The sequence below is a fragment of the Solea senegalensis genome, linkage group LG17, assembly GCF_019176455.1.
Source record: "Solea senegalensis isolate Sse05_10M linkage group LG17, IFAPA_SoseM_1, whole genome shotgun sequence".
Classification (NCBI taxonomy): domain Eukaryota; kingdom Metazoa; phylum Chordata; class Actinopteri; order Pleuronectiformes; family Soleidae; genus Solea; species Solea senegalensis.
The window spans coordinates 8,428,345-8,452,272 of record NC_058037.1 but is presented as its reverse complement, the minus strand read 5'-3'; the positions used below and the strand labels follow the sequence as shown (position 1 = coordinate 8,452,272).

Here is a 23,928-nt window from a genome sequence, read left to right as displayed (position 1 = left end):
CAATACAGCTGAGAGAATTCCAGCAATTCCAACAGTGGGAGAAAGCTCAGTGAGAGTGGAAAGAAAACACAGACAGACTCGAGAGACGTTGTGCAATAAAGAGAAAGGCAATGAAAACAGATGTTCTAGTGAGGCTGTTCCCAGCTATGTGCCCTCATCAAAGTCTTTGACACAGTCTAGAGTCCACATTGGTTTTACTGCATTGTTGCATAAAGAAGATTGAACTAAAGAAAAAATAGTTGACTCTTGTTCTGTCTTGTTTCATCAAGATTGTTCAGTAGATTGTGTTTTGAGTTTGTGGTGTATGGTATAGCACAATTTTTATATTATGCATTTTTTTTTCTATGTGCTATAGTTGCTCCACATAAACATTTGTGGCTTTTTCATAACATTTTGCACTACAATGATGTCTTTGTTGGTCGTGGTAGAACCTTGAGAGCTGGGAAGGGTTAAACGTTGCATGAAACATGACTCCTCCCTGCTGAGCTACTCTGTGGACCGCATTAGGATCCTTGCATTTTTTTTTTTTTTCCACCAGCATGGCTTTGGGACTGACCCGATGTCTGGTGAAAAGAAACGGGGGCTGGCTGCTGCCCGGCCCCGCTGCCATGGCCAGGGTCCACTACAGGTGTTCGGGAAGCACCTCGTCCGCCACAGTTGTCCAGCACAAGCCTCGGACAGTGAAGGACCTACCACATGTCAGCTTCTTGGAGATGGTCTACAGGATGGCGTGTCAGGGTTTCTACAAACGCATGCACGAGTTACAGGTATGCCTGTAGGGGTCTCTGGGTGAGACAGACATGCATTCTTGTGGACTGCACTTCAGAAATCCCTGACACAGTTGTGTCTGTTCTCAGGCCACTTGTATTACATTTGTTCCCATAGTAACCTCCAGATAATCCAGATTGTTTACAGGACTTTCTGTTGAGAATGGCATTCAGTCACGCTTTAACAATTACACGCTCACATGCTCCAATCACTGGCTTTGCAATGTGCAATGTATTTTCTATGACAGTGAGTTTGAAACGCATATTCAATTATTGCTCATACGACGAACATTTCTTTTAAGGATGATAAGACTGAGTCGTTTTACTTTTGTTTACATCAGATCTATGAGAAGCAGCGATATGGGCCCATATACAGAGACGGGTTCAAGTCGGTGTCTGTGAACACTCCACAGCTACTGGAGGAGGTCATGAGGCACGATGACAAGTTCCCCTGTCGAGGAGACATGTCTCTGTGGAAAGATTATCGCGACATGAGGGGAGTTGGATATGGACCTTTCACAGTGTAAGACTGAAGAATGTGCACCAGAATACTTCCTTTTTTTTCTCTCTCCCGCAAACGCTGCTGCATGTTTATACAATAGCTCTGTTGTTAAGATGGAATGTTGGTGACTGGTTAGTGTTTGCTCTGGGAGAATGATGGTAGACAGCCCAGCAGTCATTGCTTAGACACACACCAACTTTAAATGTAAGTATCTATTTCAAATTAACTCAAAGGCCTGACTGCTAAGTCAGCAGGAAGTAAATAAAATGTATTGGCTCATACGTGAATTCCAAAAACAATGAAGGTCATGATGAAACTAAGGGATCATCCCAAACAAACACAAAAAGGCAAGATGATGAAATCGCTCCAGCAACAAAATAGTCTGTGTGTCCGGAGAGAACCCACGCACACACAGGGACAACATGCAAACTCCATGCACAAAGGCCATTCTTCCAACCAGGGCTCGAACCCGGGTCTTCTTGCTGCAAAGGCAAGAGCGCTAACCACTACACCAACCGTGCAGCCCTTATTCTTAAACAATGTAAATGTATGCAAATGCTACTTATTTCATGTGCAACACGTCGATTTGCAATTGGATCTTCGTTGACTTGATCCGATTCCTGAGCACCAAGAGTTTATACTTCACGCTGCATTGTGGCTGCGCCTCTGTCGCCAGGGAGGGGGAGCAGTGGCAGAACCTGAGGTCCACGTTGAACAAGCGCATGCTGCACCCCAAAGACTCTGCACAGTACGGAGGAACCATCAATGATGTGGTCACTGACTTCGTCAAGAGGATCTACTTTCTACGCCAGTGCAGCCCCACGGGAGACCTGGTAACCGACATGGCCAACGAGCTCCATCATTTCTCACTGGAGGGTAAGTTGACTGGACACTCCTCACATTACAATACTATACATTTTGCCATTAGGAATATTTGTACGGTAAATACCAATAAAGAAGACTTAAGGGAGGATGAATTTCAGGTTTGTAACGTGTAATTATCAGTTTTGATTCGCAAACACTTTCACGTGAAGGTAGCCTATAGATATTTGCATTATCAAGCCATTACCTGGATACTAATACTTAAATAGCATGGTATTACTACTACTACTACAATTGTTATTTCCAAGCTAGAAACAGCATTAGAAATTAGATGCTATTTACGGGAATATTACCTCACTATTACCAAAGATTACCATATAAATACCATGTCTTCACATTAATGTAAAGTGTTACCCTTGGTTTAAAGCTGTAGTATGTAACTTTTAAATAAAAAACAAAACAAATGTTCGTTAAATCCAAAGCATTGTGAAATGAGTTCACACAATGACGATTAAGTCTATCAGCTCTACATGAGTCTCTCTGTGTTGTTTTCCTGTCTGTGGAGACACAGTGTGATGCATGTTACATCACCACTGACAGAGCGAAGGTGGAAGCATAACAGCTCAAATTAAAATGAAAAATTCTTCCATCATTCTCCCAACCTGGTGGGAACTCGAACCCTCTGGTTACAAGCCAAGTTCCTTTTCCACTTAGCTATAGGTACACGAACCTGCGTGAAGCTACCGTGGGGTAATTCTGCGGGACGGTAGCGACACTAGCAGTGTTTTGGCAACAGAAGTTACACACTAAAGCTTTAAGGCTTCTGCAGTGGCTAACATAAATGGTAAAGATGAATCAAGTCAAATGGAGTTCGAGCATTTCCTGGTATTCAACGAAGACTTGAGAGAATCCATTTTGCAACCACTCAGGTATCGCGTCCATTCTGTTTGAGACGAGGCTCGGGTGTCTGGAGGAGGAGATTCCTGAGGGCACCCAGGATTTCATCAGTGCCATAGAGCAGATGTTCACAAACAGCATGGCCGTGGTGCTGACACCCAAGTGGAGCCGCAGTCTGCTGCCCTACTGGAAACGCTACATCGCTGGCTGGGACGGCATCTTCAACTTTGGTGGGTTTTAAGACGAGAAGCATCGACTATGGTACAATCTCTGTTCGATCAGGATCATCGCCAAAAACATGCAGATTTGGGGATTGGGCAAATTGGACACTTTAAATTGACCCCAGGTAAATGCGACCCTCATGTGGAGGATAAAGCGGTAGAAGATGGATGGATAGGTCAGTGTCATTGCTAGACAGTTTTACGTGTGATAAACATTTGAATGTTTTTGTTCACAAGCCTCTGAAAAATAAGAAACACCAAAGTGTGTTGTTTTAGAAATGCTATAAGGACCATAAATAACTATTGCTTAATCTCTTCATTGGAATAAAAACACAACAAATATAAGAAATATGTATGCACTGATAAATTAACCTAAATCCCGTCTTTCCAGTCAAAATGGCAAAGATCACAGACTTTCACCCACATCAAATCCTAATTTTGTACAAGCAAGACCAACAACACTTTTGCACAGCGCTGTACATACAGTGTGGACAGAATCAGTGCTTTACTCACCAACCAACATACATTTAACCCCTCATGAATCCATTTAATGTACAACTTCATCCAACTTCAGTATTGTTATTTTACTTACAGATAACGTCGTACACGTGTGTCAATCTGATGGACACTTAAAAGAAATGAATGTCTGCACTTATTCCACAGCTAAAGAGTTGATTAATAAGAAGATGGAGGACATTCAGCGGCGTGTGGACAGCAGCCAGGATGTGGAGGGCGAATACCTCACGTACCTCCTCTCAAACTCTCAGTTGAGCATGAGGGACGTGTACGGCAGCATCGCCGAGCTGCTGTTAGCGGGAGTGGACACGGTACACGACTCAAGCCTTACATTTCAAACGACTACCGACTTAAATCCACAATCACAACAAGTTTTCCTTCTTTTTCTCGCAGACTATATAGTGTTTTATTTCAGCCTGTTTACTGATTGGAATTTCTCTGTTTGGTCAAGACATCCAACACCCTCGCTTGGGCGTTGTACCTACTGTCCAGGGACCTTGAAAGCCAAGACCGACTTTATAAAGAAGTGTCCTCATTGGTGCCGGCAGATCGAGTCCCCTCCACTGCTGAGATCACGCACATGCCATATTTAAGGGCCGTTATCAAGGAAGCTCTGAGGTAGAACTGAGATGATAGCTCAGGTTTTGTCGTCCTGACTACTGCACTTTTTTACGGACAGTTTGTATTCTTCACAGAAATCGTACAATATATCAGTTATCACAGACATTGGCTCTGTATTCTATATCATATTCCTGTCTATACCTACAATTCCCACCTCTCTTCATGTATATTTCTTCAGATATATCATCAGATTCTTGTTTTGCAGGATGTATCCCGTCGTCCCTATGAATGCAAGGATCATGTCAGAGGACGTCGCTATTGGTGGATATGAATTTTCAAAGAAAGTGGGTCATGTTTCACCCCTTTAAGCTGATTTTTTTTACTTGTTCTGTGAATATTTAACATACTTTATGTTATGTGACTTGTTATTTTCCCCCAGACTCCTTTCATTCTCTGTCACTACGCGATCAGTCACGACGAAGACACTTTCCCAGAACCGTTCACATTCAGGCCGGAGCGATGGCTGCGCGACGGCCGCAAGTTGCCCAACCCCTTCGGCTCCATCCCATTTGGCTTTGGCGTGAGAGGCTGCGTCGGCCGACGGATCGCTGAGCTCGAGATGTATATGCTCATATTTCATGTAAGTGGTCGTTGCTTTATTTATTGTGCATGGACGTTTGAAGGAAAGCAGTTGAAAATGATGACGAGTGAATGTGGGAATGAAGCCAGAATTTGTATTTACACAAATGAAACCACAAACTAATTATGACTTGGCAATTAGTGCCCTCGAAACTTCCCATCTTGTGTGTTTTTCCATATCAGTAAATATTCACGACTGAATAGTCAACATCCTCAGGTAATATTTTTTCGGGATTGTAGGATATGAATTGGCTGACAGAGACTGAACACATCACCAAATATTAGATGCTGCATCAAATCTTACTGGTGAACAAACATATGTGACATAATCCCAGATTTACTCCCATTTACTTCAAAATAGAACATGAAGCAAGGAAATAAAGAATTTTTATTTTTTTATTGAGGCAGAAAGCTGTACTTGTTTCTCAAGTAAGAAGTGAAGTGGTTTCACTAGAGTTTTCTCCTTATTTTTTTAATGTATTTTACTTTGCTTTTAGTAAAAGCAGTAGCAGAGAGTAGCTATGTGAGCCATAAAAAAGTAAAAATGAAGCAACCAAATTGGTGCGGCCTCATTCAGTCAGTCTATAAAAAATGACTTCACCTCTTCTTCTCTGACCCTCTTGACCCCCTGCTCAAAAATGACATGACACTAAATACAGTGTATAATTAGAGTTTATCTCTGCAATTATAAGCTCTATGTGAATTATCTCGGGATCAAAATAAAGATACCACTTGTGAGATTCACTGTAGATGCCACTGTGAAGGTTAAGTAACTCCTTATTCTCTTGTTTTCCCCTCCAGCTCATTCGCCTTTTTGAGATCAAACCGGACCCAACGATGGGAGAGTTAAAATGCATCAACCGCACTGTTCTGGTACCAGATCAGCCGGTCAATCTCCACCTTGTGGCCAGGAGACGCGAGGACGCAGGTTGACACGCGTTGGCAGACGGGTTGGCGTCGCATGATGTGAGTGATGTATTATAAATGAGTTCAAAGGTTGCAGCGGCTTTAAACGTGTAAACAAATTAAAATGGATCTCTAATAAAGTCAGTTTGGAGTTTTTTTGTAAAATATGTAATTATACGACTGACTTCAGAGAAGCCTTTTAATGTTTGTGGACAGCTATGGTTTTTAATTTGTTTTTTGGGGGGGGGAAATAAACGTTTTTGAATCAAATTTAAACCAAATCTGACTATTCTTTTTCTCTGCATATTGTTATTATTGTTACCTCCCATTCATGCACAAACACATGACCTCAGTTATCTTGTAAATTGTCATGACAAGACAAGCTTTAACCTTCAAGCCCTTAAACATTTAAAAACACAACGCACGGACAAACCAAGTTACACATGGTGTGGTCATTTCAACAGTTCAGTCTTTACTACATGAAGGAAAACATGATAATAATAATGAAGACACAGCATAAACATGATCGACCGGTGTTTCGTGTCGTTTGCATCTTTGGTGGCGACAAGGTTTTCAAGTACAAAGTAACTCCACACAGTGTTTTCAGCTTCAACAACAGGTCAATTCCGCACAGTGAAGTTTGTGGAGCGACAGCGCAATCTGGATTACAGTCTCACGTTACAGTCGAGGATTATGTTTCAGCCTGTACGCGCAGCAGAGACGGTACGACACCATTACGACGTGTAATATGACTCTGATTTACTATCTTGGGTTTCTGCAGCAGGAGGCGCACTAACACTTAGTTGATCTTCAGGTTAATTCCATGACACGCCTCTTAATTCCCAGTTCAATTCAGTTGTGTGTACAAATGTTTTGTTTTAATCCAAATCCAGCATCAGATTTCAAAGTCTTGAAGATTATATGTACAAAGTCATTAGAATATACGTAATTCATTATTACACTGATTCATGAACAAAATGTAATAATATGTACATGACGTAAAGGTTAGACTACATTAGTAAGATACAGCATGTAAATAGGTGTGTTACATTTGAAAGTTGTTGTTTTTAAGTGTTACAAGTACATTTGAAAAGATTCATCTAGTTAAATCATGTATTGTGATGATAAATAGTTGAATTTGACCTGCAGAATGGATAGATTAGTCAGATAAAAACATTAAATAATTTTTTTGAGCAGCAACAATTAGTTCATCAGTTGATTAGTCCACTGAAAGGAAATAAACTACTTCATCATCCATTCATTTCAAGCTAAGAAAGTCAAATGTTTCCTAGTTTTTGCAAAAAAAGGTTAATTTTCTTTGGGTCATATAAAGCAGTAAATGAGTTGTGGACTGATGGATGAGCACAGAACCGTATAAGGCCTTTTTTAAAGCAGAAAATACAATTAAATGTGTTTTAAGTTTTAGTCTTAAATCATTTATGCATTTAGGAGTTCTGGGTTGATCATGTCAGCCTGGGTTATGTACATTTTTAAGTACTAGGAAGCTGAATATGTAACGTTAAAATCCATTTTTATATACTTTATATACTTCAGAATGGTGGCCGTCAAATGTGTTGTACATCTTCCAGTTTAACCGTTTCCACCGAGGGTAAACTTACAAAGCAAAAGGATGGAATAAATAAGACCTCGATTTGTGTCTGTGATTTGATCACTGAACTTTGAATGACTTTGAAGGTCTTCCATCTGAAAGCCAGTACTGAACAGAAAATGATGTCATATTTGTGAGACCACTTGGTACCAAAGTGGGAGATATGCAAGATAATAATCAGACTTTTACTGATGCCACAAATTTGGAAACAGAGGCTTTCACAGAAAATATGAGGGTGAGAGTTAGTTTAGATCTACCGTGCAGGTCGATGATGTCAACATTCAGCATGTCTAAGAACACACACTGAAGTGACACAAATCTGACCTTGAAAATAGGTGTGTTTCCACAAAAATCTGATCTGAGTCACTTCATGCACCCTCAAGTTAATAAGGAGTTAATGATGGTGTCAGTCTCTGATGACTTTTATCACATACAGTAAAAGACTTTCTGCCAAAAACATCTAAAAAAAAAAGAAAGTAAAGTTTCAGTCAGAGCTTTTAGTGGATTTATGACAAGAGTGCTGTGATCCAGCCGTGATAAAGTTCCTAGTTTTGGTCCTGGATGCAGCTCTAACATGGTCTTTCAGAGCTGTCTGTTAAGTTGTTAGTGGGCGTGTCCTGAGAGCTGGCATTTGCTGCAGATGAGAGGACTTCTTCAAAGCTGCCGCCGGGTCCTGTGCCACCAACCTTTGTCTGAGAAGAAAGAAAGAAAATGCAGTCACATGGTGTCTCTGCTGGAGCACTGTTGTTGTTGTTGTTCTGCAGAAAAGACTCAAGATGGCAGCATTTTACACCATAAGACTTTTGCATAGTGTGTAAAACAGCACACAGACCACGAGTCTTTTAAAATATATATATGTATACAACACACACTGCATACCTTGATAGTGGACACTGTATTCTCAACTTTCTCCTCAAAGGACTTGAAGCTTTGAGAGTTTCTGTAAACACAAGGAATACAAATCATTTTTTAGTAGTAAAAAAGTAGTGTAACTGTATAGTGTCCCATCTTTACATTTTCACAGGTTCAATCAGTGTCAGAATGGCTGAAAACATGAACTACATGTATGTCAATAGAAGCATCGTTTATAAGCAAATGTTATATTATAATGAATTAAATATTAATTTCGCAAGAAAAAAAAGATACAATAGGAATCACACAATCATGTAAGCAAACATGCAGGTAGAGTAAGCAGTCTCACTGTAGTTACCTCATGGTGGGCATGCTCATAGAGTGTCGGACAGAGTAGCTGTTCCCAGAGAGCGTGGTGAGAGAGCAGTTAATGATTAGCACAGGGTTTGAACGCACGCACGCACGCACGCACGCACGTTCACACGCATGCACGCAGGTCCGCAGTAGGCAAGAGAAAGCAGAAGTTGTCCCAGAGCACACAGTATACATAGTACTTTATGATGAAATGACAGACAAAACTACTTTAAAGTAGGCACCAGCTTCAGGGATATTACATTCATGGAATCATTTTATACAAGACTGCACCTCACAATCAATTAATCCATCCATCCGTATTCACCAGTCTCAGCCATAAAATGAGTGAAAACCTTTAAGGATATTCTTAAAAAAACAAGGATGTACAGGGAAGTACACGACACCTTGTCCACATGATTCAGTGAGATCATTCATTTTGGTTGATCAGAAAACCAAAATCAATTCGATCTGTGTCACAGGAAGTCACGTGTGGCAGCAGCATTTACTCAGCTGACTGAAGTCAGAGATCCATTTAAATGTGTTTGGAACAACTAATGAGGGATAATGAGCTGTGTGACTCTTACCCTATAGAGTTGGACCTTGGGAAGCATGATGAAGGAAGATGAGAAACATTTAAAGATACCTCAAAAGGCATAGGAAATATTAAACACACACATTGGATTCAATATTGTTTTCAACACTTATTCTACGACAAGAAAAGCAATGTTGCTGTGGATGTGCGAACTGTGCTTTTTCTTAGATGGAAATACTCAAATTAAACACATTAAATACAAGAAAAGTAAAGTGTGTTAACTGTGTGTTTTAATACAAACATTAAAACACACAGTTTAAGAAAACCCTAAACCCGTCAATGAATAATTACCACCACACAAACCAACACACACACACTGCAAATATAAGGTTAAAGTTTGTTAGTATAAGAAGCATTAGGAATGGTGAAACAGAGCAACAGTAACTGCACTATTTCTATAGTTAATTTAATGAGAAACACGGATAAGAAATGTCAAGGATAAAATAAGCTTTTATGTTACCTTGTAAAACATATTGTAAAACACATTATAGGACACTCATATATTCCTGAAAGTAGTTCTGTGGTTTCCATCTGTCTTATTTCATCACACTTATAAGGAACTTTGCTGCACATACAGTGATAATAATACAAGTGAATTAAATTATTAATGCAACAGGACACAATATCAATAAAAATATCTTTGAGACACTCATCTTAATGACATGCAACATGCTCCAAACACTTCCAGCAGAAGTGGTAAACATGCTTACTGGACACACACACACGCGCACACACACACACACACACACACACACACACACACACACTCACACTCACAACATACCTCCGCGGGAACAGTAACTCTAGACCAACCATGCTGGAATACACACCAAAGAATACACACTGTTTTCTTTCTGAAATCCATGTTTTTAAATGTAAGCAATATCTTGTGGTTTAACAAGAATGACTAAAACTACATCTGTGTTTTGTTCGTTGAAACCGTCTTTTTGACAACACATGTAAATAAATGATCTTCGTTTCAGTTTGTCTTCTTTTCTGACCTTTTGTCCGACATGTACAGGACACAAACAGACACTCTGCAGCGAGTCCCACAGCAGGCCCCCACATCCCGGAGCATCCTCTTGTTGTCGTACACACAAACCCTCGTTCTACTTCACTCAGAACAATAGAGACACATGCGGCCTGACACTTTGTTGTTTGTTTACTGTCGCCGTCTCGGACGCAGAGAGCGACACAGAGCATCACAGAGAGACAACGAGAGACTGAAGGAGACGGAGGGTGTCCTTCAACTCTGAAAGCAGCTTAATGTATGTGTCCACAGCCTTCTCTGAAGTGGACTGCGTGAGAGTCAAAAGTGAGACAGCGCACGTTAGAAAGAAACAAAGACTGTAACCCACAAGGACATGAGGAGGATGCAACAATTCAAAAAGAATGAATCGTCTGTGAATAAAGGAGAAGTTGAAAAACTGAAGTTATTCACTTGCTGATTATTAGTGAAGCCAGGCAGAGGAGGGTGACACTTGACAGATCTGTCGCACCACAAACAACCCTAACACTGAACATGGGAGTTTTTGAGTTGTAAGGCAATGAGCTGACACAACTGACACTGACAAAATGATTGAGGATGATGAAGATATGTGATCCAAGCAAACCTAATATGATGACGTTCTACTTTTAAAGCATAATTGAGAACTGCATTGGTTCACTACCAATGACTTATTTTGTGTCAATTATCATTAAGCTGTTAAAATGAATCTTGTTTTTAAATTTAATGACATCACTCTGCTCCCCTCAAATATCAGATTCAGCTACGTTTGTTATCCACTGGCACAGATGACTTATTTTAAGGGTATAGATATTTATAAACCTTTATAAACATTGTATCGTCATGAATATCTCCATGCTTTTGGAATATTTTATGTAGCGGGTTGTATTTTTTTTATGGGTTGCCATTTCGTCTTTCTCATAATTTTATTTTATTGGACTATGAGGCTGTAATGAAGACTGAATTGAAATGTGTGTACCTCAAGTCTCCGAACCTCCTGGTGATGGTGTTGCCGAAGGTGCTGAAGGCAGCTGAGGTTCTCTGTCCTGCTGTGGACAGTGTCTCTGTTGTCTTCTTGTAGCTGAGACACAAAAATAAACATGTCATTACTAATGCACACTTTTATGCACTGAACTCACACACACAAACATGAGATCATGCTTCTTCCCCCCAACACAAGGCGCTGATAAAATAAACCCAGCCATCATAATCAATGTCACAATAACTTATTATTATTAATTATTATAAATCCTCATCAAAGGAAATAAACCCCACACTAGTATCACTCACGTCTCTTTATTAATAAACAACCAGAAAATACAGAAAATCTGAATTAATTAAGCTAAGAAAATGAATCAATTGAAAGAAGATCTTATATTTTAGTGAGTGTCCAATGAGTCAGACAGCGTATACAATATAATGCTAAAGCATGTCTTGAATAAACCTGACCTATTTAAACCTAAATAGATATAATATTTTTTATCATGATTTATATGTTCGGGACAGGGGGATTTATGTAATCAATCTGGCTTTTAAAGGGTTAAAATCCTCAAAATGATTAAATGCTTGATAGGTTTGGTTTTGAGCAGGGCTGAAGTTTTTATAGCAGTTTTTTGAAAGTGGACATTTTTGTCCTTAAGGACTTAAGAGGGTAGTAAATTTAACTGAAGCATGAGGGTTGAGTTTGTAGAGGCTGATTTCTTTTCTGTAAATGTTACTTTTTTTAATACTGCATACATATTTATCATATGTTCTGGCATGGTCATTATAGCTTTGCTTAAACAGCAAATCTCATGGTGGCCAAAGACTTTTGTACTTAAGGAATAGTTTCTTCTGTGCACATTATTTGTAACGTGGTGGCTCCTGTCGTCCTCATGTCGACTGAATCATGATTTGAAACTTTAACCAATAATGCGTCCGAGCCTCTCTAGTGTCTTCGTCTTACACTCCCGTGGTCACACTGGTTCATTATAGATGAGAGTGGAGGTTAGTGTGTGTAAAGTGATCTTCAGGCTCAGGTGTAACTGGATCAGGAAAATGTCCTGTGGAGACTATCCTCTTGCTCAGCACTGACCAACTAATTAATGATTAGATTATTTATGTATACAATACGAGAAAAAGGAAGCATGACTTTTGATTTTAATCACATACATCTGGAAGTTGTTTGTCAGATTGTTGCTCTATTTAGTTTTGAAATGGAAATAAAGGTAACATTTCAGTGTTCTTCTTCTCTGTAGGAAATTCCAAATGTACGATAGAGATGGACATTGTCAAGACAAAAGGTGCAAATGATAACACATGATTTTCTTTTCCAGTGCAGACACAGGAAGCAGCATGTGAAGCTGGCCGTGCACGGATATCAAAAACAGCCTTAAGCGCAGTTTGATGTGTTTTTAATTGTATTCATGATGTCACAACAGAGATAACGGAACACACACACACACATGCTGTGCTGCTATAGAAGCAGATGTTTATGTCTTTTCGATTGGGTTTTCTGATATATATATCTGGTTGACATGGTTGTTTATGGTTGTGGTGGCTGCTCTCTGTGTTTACTTTCTGTGAGTGCGTTCTGTAAAGGGCATCCAAGTTGGCAGCAAACAGAAAATCCATTCTGCTGTTAGCTGCCCGACCAACACAAATACACACACTCACACAACTTGGCAACTTTTTCCACACAAATATAAACACAAACATACTAACTTACGCTGTGGAGCTCTGCATGTCATGCCAGCCTCTGCTGAAGTTGTTTCGGAGCTCACTCAAAGGAGTGAGGCCCAGTTGCTGTTTGAGCTCGGCGTGCTGCTTCTCTTTGGACGACAGAACCTGCCTCAGTGTGCCGATCTCCTCTTCCAACTAGACACACAAACAAAAACCAGTCATTTTACTGCCTTTGTATTTTTGGACAAACTGTGTCCGTGTATCTGTATGTTCATACTTTAGCCAGTTCTTGCTGAATCTCTTGTCTCTCCTCCTCCGTCATGGTGGAGTTGGTTAGGTTGACCTCTGACACCAGGTCCTCATCGGCCTCTTTCAGCGGCTCAGAATCCATGAAACCTAGAAGAAATATTTCATATTTGATAAATATATACAGCGTCAGTCAAGTCAAATATTTAAACAATTAACCAGTTTATTATTCTCTGATAATCACATGGTTTATGTCATCCAATACAATAAAATCAAAAAAAGGAAGCTTTGTTGTTTCTCTAATAGTTTCTCACTTTTTTAAAGTGTCGATCAGGTTTTTTTCCCCACTGTTTTTATACTACGTGTCCATCTGCGTGTCTGTCAGCCTGACAGTTATGTCATCTGAGTCCGCAGCCAGTAGAGCTCTAATCTGGATTAACTCATTCGGATTATCTTGCTTTTAGTCTTCGGACCGACACTACATGACGCACACACACCAACAAATAATTAAGATGCATGGGGGAGACTGTGGGTCAGTGTTAGAGCCACAAGTAGGAAGCTGGAGGAGGTTTGATCCCCGGCTCCTCTAATCTACTGTACAATATGCTGACGTGTCTCTGGGAAATTACACTTCACCTCAACTGCCTCCTGTGCCAGAAGCATGTGAATGGGTATGATGGATGTGAGATACTAAATGTGCTGCATATACCTGTAGATTCATGCTGTATGAATGTGTGTGTGTGTGATTAGAATGGCAAGTTATTTGACTGCCTATTAAATCTATTGTGGTTTCACGCCGTTTACATATTGATTTTAGCAGTCTGCAAATGAGAATACAATGATATGGGAAACGTGAACCATCATGCAAACTTTGCAAAAAACCATGAGGAGCATGACGTTAAAAAAGAAAAAAGAGATCACATTCTTAAACGCACAAATATAAAGAAAACACTTTCCTTCTGAAGATTTAGAGCACAGAGCGAAGACAAAACTGACTGAGAACACCTTATTATATGACCTGCACACTGTATTTATACTTGTGGTATAAACAAAATCGCTAAGTCACACACACACACACACACAATTAAAGTGCCACACCCACTTGCACCAGCATGAACTCTTCATACATTAAATCCCTACTCTCAAGGATGTAGACAGTTTGAACTTCATCTGATCAGCCTCGGCTGAATATGATGCAGCAGAAATTCAACGACTTACTAACATGGGGTTTACACAGTGAGAGTGTTTCTGCCTGATTCACCTCACAGTAACTTTCTGAAAGGCAAAACACACACACAACCTGAGACGCATGCAGATGGTTAGGTTTGCTCTGTGTGCGTTTGCTGCAATGTGTACCAGTTATGTTTTTGTGTGTCATTGTGACAGAAAGGAAGTAAACACTGTAGACTGTAGTCTGATGGAAAACAGGTCATGTTCTCTCTTGATATAGAAAATCAGTAAACTTTTCCCTGAGGAGTTAATGGTCTCAAATGCAACTTGCAAGTATTTGTCATTAGCACATGACGTCAAGTGTTGTAAATGATGTTCCCATTTAGAGGAAAATAGACACTAAAAGCACAGAAACATGTAAGTGGACTCCACTGTGATTAACAGCTGGTTTCATATGATAGGTCGCCAGTTGCAAGGGATCTTTGTGGACTTTTGGGTTAAAAAACAGTCATGTAACTGGTCTGATATCCAGTTCATGGAAGAAAAATAACTGTACCTGCTCCGAAGTGTCCTCTCTCTTCAAACCGAAGCATTACAAGACAAGGGAAGATGGAGAAAGGTTAGTAAAGACCGACTGTAGTTGTGTTTCTACACACACCCCCTTCTAATCTAAGGTTAACAGGGTCAAAACAGCACCACATGCAGCTCACAGCACTAAACTCAAGCACAGCACGCACCTGCACAAGTCAGACATTTCTATAGATGAGAGCTCCGACACAGCAGCAGGAGGACATTTAGGTTTTTAAACCCCTGTGGCTCAGACAGGAGCTCAGACAGGAGACATCAGATGGAAGGTTTGTTTCTGTTCATGCAGCCGTGACAGCAGCTAAGAAATGACAGTATGTTCAGTGAGGAGACATTAGCACCTACAACACCTCTCCTCTTAAACTGCTTTCAACCAGCAATCCACTACTTTCTTTGCAGCCACAGCTTAATAAATAAGTGTCAAACAGAGCACATGACATGAAGGCATTTTTTGCCAGAGGGTTTGCTTGTGTTGCACGTCAGACAGATGAATAGTATAATAATAGAATAATGTACATTAGAGTTGCAGTGGGACATTAGGTCCCTTGTAATCTCATTTGTACCACGGGTACACTGTTGTAGCCACTTGCCAGGTTGCTTGTGTGAGTAACTCTACACTAAACTACAAGAGTTGGGTCAAAACAAGTTTGATTTTAAAGCACCACTTTAAAAGCAAGCTTATATTTGATTAAAACTACTACTACTAATAATAATGCATAAGACTTAGCCTATAGCACAAGTCGCTCTACAAACAAAGTAATCAACAAAGGTGGGTTCTGAGTTGGGTTTTGAATGAGGTCAGTGAGTCTTTATTGCATATGTTTGGAGGGAGACAGTTCCAGAGGGCTGGGGCAGCAATGGCGTACACTCAATCTGCGACGAGTTGGGGGGTGACGTTGAAGGAGGTCGGTGATGTTTGGAGTGTAGTTTCAGTAGGATAGGTGTGATGTGGTCTCTGGAGAGGACCTAGTCAACTTTACTGCTTATATTTGCCAATATCTTTAATATTGTTAACATTAACATTGTTCATCTGTGCACACCTTCTGTAGTAGCTAGGCTCTACGACATTAAGGGTAAAAAAACCCCCACAACATTTCACTTTGGTTGAACATGTAACACACAGTGCATCCACACTGATGAACCCTTTGAATATTTCAGTGAGCTGACACATACTGTAGATTACATTTAGAAGAAGGTTGTCCATACCCTCTCTCGCTCCGGCAATGACTGTTTAAGTGGACCCCAGAACCTGATCGGTCCAAAACACACTGACCAAGTACATATACAAATTAAACTCTACTCTGGGGAGACAGAGTTAGAGATACATCCTCAAGTCCTCTTGGAGAACATATTTTTGTTTACTTCAAACCAACAATAACTTCTCTAAAAGGCTTCAATTATTCTATGATTTGTCAACATTTAATTCTGTACTTGATTGTTTAATTCTATGACAGAGAGGCTCTTTTTGATTTTGCTGATTTAGTTAGGTCCAACGTGATCTATATACCCTACGGAGACTTAAATACTACTGGGGCATATCTACTCTGGTATTCATTAAGTGTTTTGTCCTTAAAGAAGTATAATACCACCAAAAACCGGCCACTTAGATTACAGACGAAGGGTGTGTTGACCCTAGTGAGGTCAGTTGCGATGACAAGTAAATGTTCAACCAAAGTGAAAGACTGGTCTACACTATGGGCTCTAATCTATGCTCCTCTTCACCTGTGCTGTCTAGCTGCATGTCCCAAGTAGTGGACATGAGCCAGTTGTCAGAGCAGGACGCTGAGCTCTGGCCAAACTCCTTGGGCGAGGACATTTTACCCCATTCTGTCAGGTTTTCCCCATTTTGGCGACCGGCATCCATGTCGCCATCATCTGAGGTCCACTTACGTGATTCATCTATGGACGGGTAAAAACATACCCTCGTTCAAACCTGGGCAAAGATACAGTTACAGAGTCTTGGGCAAAACAGAAATCACTTGACTCATCTTGTTTTTGGAAGGGATGAGTTCTGGGGAAATTAGGTTTTAGCTTAACTGGCAAAAAAAAAGGTGCAGATTTTGAATTTGAAGCATGTGAAACTGCCAGTGAGAACAGAGTAAAGGGAAGTTTCTGTCAACTGAAAAGAATGCACTCTGGTTAGTGGGGTCTTAAAGAGACAAGCCTCAGTCAGAGGGGAATGAACACAGAATACTCTTTGTCACAGTGTTAGGACTGAACAATATGAGGGAAATATCTAATTGCACTTTTATCCTGACAGATGATGAGGTTTGAGTTGGAGCATGATCTACATTCTAACGCAAGGATGAGATGAAATGAAATATGTCCCATAAGAAGGATCTAAATCTCTGACATTGAAACAGGGAAGTCAAAACCTTTGACAATGCAATAATAATAATCTGTCAGATATGCAAGATAACTTCAACAGCAGCCTTTGCTTTGTTTTGTTTTGTTTTCAAACGGTGATTTTGAGTGTCAGCTCTACGCACACTGTGACAAAACGACGTGAACATATAAGGGTAGTTTAAAAGTAAGGTTTCCTGCCCCGCCGTTCTCCGTGTCATCAGATTAACACACTCAACCACTCTCCTGAAAATCATCACATAAACAAACCCTCCACCACAGAAGAGAGAAAATGTGCCGCAACACTTCTTTAAAAACACCAGCGACATCGGTTTTCTGCTTCGTGGAATTCAGTGTGGATTTATGTTTTCATCTGGGAGAGTCGAGTCTTACCCTGCCCTCCCTCGTGTGTGACTGAGTTAACCCATTGCTCTCCGGGACCCATGCTGCCCCAGTCCACCTCTGCTTCACTCAGAACACTAGAGTACAGCAGCTCTGCAGCAGAGCAAGGCAGCAGGGGGCGAGAGGAGACAAGAAAACTGGTTAGACATCCACACACACACACACACACACAGGGATCTGTTTCTCTGGTGTCTGTCCCAAATCCACTAAATGGATAATAGGTCTGTCTTGTAGGAGTCGGTGCAGGCAGATTAGCCGAGTCTTCACTGGTGTGACACAGGAAATCTGATTTTTGACCCCTTTGTGGCAGAGATCTGAACTTCCCTGCGATCTAACTGGAAGTTCTCAGTTCTTGCAATCTGAAAAGTGAGCTGGTGGCAATTCTGAGCCAACCAGATTTGCTCATGAAATCTGATTACAACACCATAATGCAGCACAGCAGGAGGAGGAAGCTGGCCAACATTGTGCTGTTTCAGTGGTAGTCATTTCCTCCCGGTTTCACAGTTTATCTGATATCAGTGCAAAACAAGCATGATGGGTGGCCATAATCAACGCTATCGGTCACTCGATGTCATTTATCAAGTTGACAGGCAAACAACATGTTGGTTATTCCAGTGCCACCATCACACCTCAGACGAGTAACTTCCAAAGCCTTTCTCTTTTTAAAACAATTCAAATGATATTGTCAAATAAGCATTTCAGCCTTTCCCGTGTCATGCTCCCCCACTTCTTTTTGAGTGGGGTGGAATATCTTTGGTCACAAGACTTCCATTTGGTCCGGCAGTCATGTGGCTAAGCTAAATCAGGGGCCCGGAGACGGTCATATGGCTGCAAAATCAATTGAAAAGCTAAACCCGAGGCCAAGTTGGCCTGCAGTTTGGCCGACACACTGTACATGCAGCAAATAAACCTCTCAAGTTCTTCAGGGAAAGTTAAGAGCAAAGCAACCTTCCCAAGCCAAGGCTCTTTTTTCTTCTAATCTTTCCATAATAACACGTAATCTCAGGACTCGGTGACAAGAGGAAACTTTCAAAGCCTGAGACACAACAGAACGTTCACGTTTATGCAAAAAGAAAACAAAACAGCAACTCACTGATTCTGAAATTCAGAAAGTTCATTGTTAGCCATAACAACACAAATACACCACATTCACCACTATAACAACATAACACATTGAATTGGCTGGAGCCAGTGAGGATTTTAAATATCAGACCATTCCCATTTAAATTGTAGGCTACATTCATACTTTTGTTCATCTAAAAAAGCACCTGAGGGTTCAAGTGATTGTATGAAAAACACTTCTACTGATATCATACTGTAAGTTTATTCTTTGAATAATCTCAAAGGAAGATGTTGGAGACCATATGTGGCCAACGGGGACATTATTTTGATATCATAGTGAAGGAAAACTAAGTCTGCAAATACCAAAAATACCAGAAATCTCCTGCATTAAACCATAAGACAGATTCTGTGCGTGCAAACTTTATTTAATCCGGAGTTTCCGTGTTGTCATGAACAAACAGTAACACATACCTGCTGCACACTGGGCCACTGTGTGAGGAGGATGTTTGCTTTTCTACCTGAACTCACTACAGTCACCAGCAGCTCCTAAACCAGCCTGTCTGTCACCAACAAGCACGTTCAAAGTCACTGAAATGGCCCTTGTTCTCTGCTCTGATGCTTGGTTTCAACTGCAGCAGGTCATCCTCACCACGCCTAAGTGCATTAAGTCACTGCCATGTCATTGACTGACTAAATATTTGCATGAACGAGCAGATGGCACTACAGTGAACGGCTGTACCTAATAAAATGACCAGTGAGTGTATTTAAAAACCTCAGGATAACAAATGACACGTGTTCACTTTCATGTGGGGAAAACAACTCTCTCAATACTACAAAATTATTGTCGTACATTGTTCATTCTTACTTCCCTGTATTGTGGCATCACATACCCACGATGACTGTGACCTCAGTGACGTGTGCAGCCCACGTCAAAAACTCCAGCTCAAAAACAAACAAAACAAACCCACGAAAGGAGCGAATAACACGTGAAATGTTTGCTCTTTCGCGTCTTCTCACCTTGTTGTCTGGTTTCCATCAGCAACAGCCAGGTGAACTCCTCAAACAGCCTCGTGAGACACACACAGACACAGATACTGACACGCAGCACGCGCGGCGCCGGGTCAGTGCGCGTTCATGCGCTCCGCGGATGTCACGCGCTGCTTCCAGGCCTGAGGCGGGGCTGGGCGCACGTCACGAGCCAATGGGCTTCCGCTGTTGTGAATAATACTTATATATAATGTATATACATATATATATATATATATATATATACATATAGTGTATTCCAGACATGAAGTCACATATTTTCTTAGTGAAGAAAAACTTGTAATACAATACATCACAATCATAATACAAAGACTTGCAATCATTTAAAATCTAAAATGATCAATAGGACGTTTAACCTAAACTGCTTCATAAACACATCTCTTTATTAAATCAATGATTAGTTGTCTGTCCACCCTATTTGCTTAGTGATCGTCCTAATAACACACAACAGCTTGATTTTATTTTCATATCTATATATACATTCTGTATTTTTTGCAATTGGGTTTATTGAAAATATAAAATTCTGCTATAAATCCTGCTAATGTGCAGATAGTATAATGCAAATGTCATTCTAATGTAATCAAACATAAATAGGGGAACGTTCATGGGAACTAATGTGCAACCTAAAACGAGGAGAACTTTCCATATCAACTACAGGAGAACCTAGGTTGTTTGCTGGCTCACCAGGGCCGGCCCAAGCCTTCATGGGGCCCTAAGCAAAATTAGATTAGAATTAAAATTAGAATAAGCAACAATAAATTGAATATAGTATAACTTAACTTACACAATTGTTATTAAATATTATTAAGCTTATTTTTTATATTACATAATCCTATAAATAATCTTGCAAATAATTATTGTTACATAGATTTGCTTGCAACAGTACACTTATATTTGCATTGCAAATTAAGTGTACAAATTAAGGTGAAAGTCTTGTGTGGCACTCTGACGACCCCTGCTGGCAATAAATTGTAAACACGGCTGTGACAGGCGATGGAAACATTCACTGTATGATCAGGGGAGTGCTCTACACCCCTAGTGTAAAGAGATCAACTCAAACAAATGCATGATGGCGTTTGATCCAGTTGTATTTATTCTCCATCAGATGTTTGTGAACAATAATAATAATAATAATGATAATGATAATATCAGCAGACAATTTTAACAGTGACAGCAGGTGGAAGAATGTGTCTTTTTGGTGCAAATAAAAAAAAGAAAAGACATTTAAAAACATACAAAAATGATGCTGTTTTTTTCCAGCAAATGCATATTTAACCAGGAAAGCCCATAATACTAATACTACACACTCATCTGAATAACCACAGGCCTCCTGAGTTGAAAATCACCTCCATGATTGTCAATAAATACACGTTTGATTTGACAAATCCTTTTTGGTTTCACAGCCTTTTCGCACTTATGTTTTTTTTTATTTTTACTCTTTTTAACCTACAGAATGAAAACAATGAGGTTAGTAGGAGCGTGGGTATCTGGGACATATGGGAAACCCTGGATTGTGATACCTGTATACATTTGAATCTCTACAAAAAAATAACATTCAGCAGGAAAACACACACACATTAATTAGTTAATTGAAGGCCTGATTGTACTCGACACTGTCTTGTGAGAGTCTTTAACTACAGTATGTTGTAGTTACTCTGTTTGTGTGTTATCAAGGGAAATGTGTGCTTCAGGAGACACCGACATGAGCAGAAACTAGAACAAAGGTGGCTGTGAGCTCCGTGCAAGGTGTTTACACAGGTGTTTACACAGAGCAACATGAAAATAGAGTTTGAAGATGGGAGTGGGAGTCATTTCATATATAATTATTAATCAAATACTTTGGCATTGCAGCAGAGGTGAAACCAAGACGTGGCCATCTGTTATAATTTACTCTGCTTCAGGTCTGCGACACATTCTACTCCCATTTGCAACATGAACCACAGCTTGGTAAACCCTGATCTATACTGGATGTGAAGGCACGTTGCATATTTATGCCAATATTACTGGGACAAACAAAACAACTGGGGGGAATCAGCCAGCCAACACACCCCAGCAAAGGAAATCCCCTGGCTAAAACAAAAAATTTTTGTTTGCACATAGAGCTTAAACCAACTTACAGTTTGGGTAAATGTCAGCGAATGTCAGTAAAAGTCAGTTATGTAACAAAGCAATGATGGCAACATGGCATCTTTAACATACACATACCAATAGAGGATAAAGAAATCAGATATAGGTGCATGGCTGCAGCTTAACAGAGGGCACAGGTTCATATTAATTGAATGCGTCAGTAAACCCACGTTCATCAGGAAGCTTTTAACCTCATCTGACCAAATTATGGGCATTCCTTTTTCCTGATAAATCATGTAAACAATTAATCAGTCGTCAAAAAAATGACATTTGTTGATTCTTTGGCAAAGAATAAGGATAAATTCAGTGGTAGCATGCAATACAAAAATTAGAAAACAACAGCCCAAAGTAAATGAACCTAAATTCCCCCCCTCTGTTGATACATTCCTCTGTTCTGAAGTACAAATATCCACCACGCTCCCGTCAGTCAGTCAGTCAGTCACATGTCACTGTGGTGCTAACCAAGCAGTTACATAAAACACATTGTGCAATAAAACATTTCAACAGATGCGTAGATACTTTCAACAACATTTTGTTTGGCGCCAAACTTAACTCGTTCGGTTTCCCAGAGCTGATTCGCCTTGACCTCCACGACACGGCTGAGTCACACAGAGAAACACAGGCTGAGATCTGGATCTGGTTGTTTGTTTGTTTTTGACACTGGAGGATTTTTTTCCCTCCCCTGGAATTAAAAATGGTTGCTAAGCAGCTCAGAGCGAATGCATCAGGAAGTATCTTGAACCAGTGAGGCTGTTCATCGATTTCTGGCGGCACACGTCATGTGGATGGAGAGCTCTGGGTACAGTGAGGAGAGAACAGGGCTTCCTGAGACAGCATTCAAACCCACACCCAGGAACCAAAGCACTGCAGAAATCCTTGCATGTACAGTTTGACTGTACTGTACCAGACAGCAGTTTATTCATTATTTCCTAGAAAATGTTTCAGATCCCTGGAATAAAGCCAAGCGAATGGCATTGCACTGCAAAAATGTCCCATTATGTGCAGGAACAAAGAACCTGCTTTTCCTTCATACTTTAAATCCGGGATTTAGCAAAGATTCAGAAGTGAAACATGCTGTAACGCTCGGGATATATTCCACCGGTAAACACAACGGATTTTTAAAAAATGCATTCATGAAAACACACACAGCAATCTCTTCCCTCTGTGCCGTAGCATCACTTCTGTGCCTCTCCTCGTCTTCTGTTGTCATTTAGTCGTCTCCATTGAACGTGTTCATAGACTTTCCATTAAGGAGAAACATAAAAAAAAATGATAGATCCATAGAGTGGGTGGGATAAAAACACACACACACACACAAATGTCTGTGACTGATGTTCTTGACTGCAGTGTGCGCCACACTTCTGCTCTGTGTTATTTTCATATATCAGAGGCTTTAAAAGCCATCCAGTCTGGATGGCTTTTAAAGCCTCAGCTGCAGAGGATGAGCGCTCATTTTTACCTCAATCGAGCCGTTCATAATGTAACCGTCAGCTTTTTTTTAGCCTCTTTTCACGGCAGAGGTCAGAGAAATGTAAATGCAGTGACACCTCGGAGGACAGGCTGGAGTGCTCAATGGAAAAAATAATGAAAGAGAGGAAAAGAGGAAGAGAGAATAGATAGATAGAAGGAGGACAGTGAGCTGGTTGCTGTCACATGATGACTGTTAACGCGCTTGGATATCTCCTGATTCCTGGCAGCACCGCACATGTAGGTTTGTTTTAGTGCCTATGTGTATGAGTAGCTTGGTGTGTGTGTGTGTGTGTGTAAGATAAAATCCTCAATGTCACTCCACTCTCCAACCTCTCAATCAGAGAGAAATCCTCTGCACTTCAAAATCAAAAACCTCACACGTTAATTCCCGAAAAGCTTAAGAACTACATCATCTTACGATTTACATCCGAACTCCAAACTGCAAAGCAACCTGACACAGACCCTCAAAGCTTTTATAATATATTGAAAAATGTTTTCAGCATCCAGGTTACCCTTTTGGCAAACGACCACCCACACAACAACAAACCTGAACACTGTTTTCTGTGCATCT

The 23,928-nt window shown here is 40.4% G+C and overlaps 2 protein-coding genes across 12 annotated transcripts; one reads left to right on the top strand and one right to left on the bottom strand.

The window, feature by feature from the left end:
* The first annotated feature begins 514 nt into the window (after positions 1-514).
* On the top strand, positions 515-5,975 carry LOC122783812 (sterol 26-hydroxylase, mitochondrial). The gene is made up of 9 exons (XM_044048669.1): positions 515-767; positions 1,109-1,290; positions 1,946-2,145; positions 3,021-3,218; positions 3,873-4,036; positions 4,177-4,343; positions 4,552-4,630; positions 4,726-4,926; positions 5,727-5,975. The coding sequence occupies exons 1-9, from the start codon at positions 540-542 to the stop codon at positions 5,856-5,858; spliced, it is 1,551 nt and encodes a 516-aa protein (XP_043904604.1). The 5' UTR covers positions 515-539; the 3' UTR covers positions 5,859-5,975.
* A 308-nt stretch (positions 5,976-6,283) lies between these two features.
* On the bottom strand, positions 6,284-19,846 carry tpd52l1 (tpd52 like 1). 11 transcript variants are annotated; one of them, XM_044048671.1, is made up of 11 exons: positions 19,731-19,846; positions 17,643-17,744; positions 16,629-16,805; positions 14,878-14,898; positions 13,183-13,301; positions 12,952-13,100; positions 11,224-11,325; positions 9,231-9,245; positions 8,651-8,689; positions 8,320-8,380; positions 6,284-8,132 (listed from the first exon to the last, which is right to left on the bottom strand). In XM_044048671.1, the coding sequence occupies exons 1-11, from the start codon at positions 19,747-19,749 to the stop codon at positions 8,010-8,012; spliced, it is 927 nt and encodes a 308-aa protein (XP_043904606.1). In that variant the 5' UTR covers positions 19,750-19,846; the 3' UTR covers positions 6,284-8,009. The 11 variants fall into 11 exon arrangements, with proteins under 11 accessions (XP_043904606.1, XP_043904609.1, XP_043904608.1 ...); XM_044048674.1 differs by lacking the exon at positions 19,731-19,846 and adding an exon at positions 19,579-19,723; XM_044048673.1 differs by lacking the exon at positions 19,731-19,846 and adding an exon at positions 19,604-19,723.
* Positions 19,847-23,928: the final 4,082 nt, after the last annotated feature.

What these genes read in the sequence shown, in the direction of transcription:
- tpd52l1 (XM_044048671.1), bottom strand. An exon ending in GACATGCAGAGCTCCACAGC is followed by an intron (nt 11,326 to 12,951) that starts GTAAGTTAGTAT and finishes TTTGTGTCTCAG; the next exon opens with CTACAAGAAGACAACAGAGA. An exon ending in ATGAGCATGCCCACCATGAG is followed by an intron (nt 8,381 to 8,650) that starts GTAACTACAGTG and finishes TTGTGTTTACAG; the next exon opens with AAACTCTCAAAGCTTCAAGT.
- LOC122783812 (XM_044048669.1), top strand. Translation starts at nt 540, where the DNA reads ATGGCTTTGGGACTGACCCGATGTCTGGTGAAAAGAAACGGGGGCTGG. An exon ending in AACGCATGCACGAGTTACAG is followed by an intron (nt 768 to 1,108) that starts GTATGCCTGTAG and finishes TGTTTACATCAG; the next exon opens with ATCTATGAGAAGCAGCGATA. An exon ending in GGATATGGACCTTTCACAGT is followed by an intron (nt 1,291 to 1,945) that starts GTAAGACTGAAG and finishes CTCTGTCGCCAG; the next exon opens with GGAGGGGGAGCAGTGGCAGA.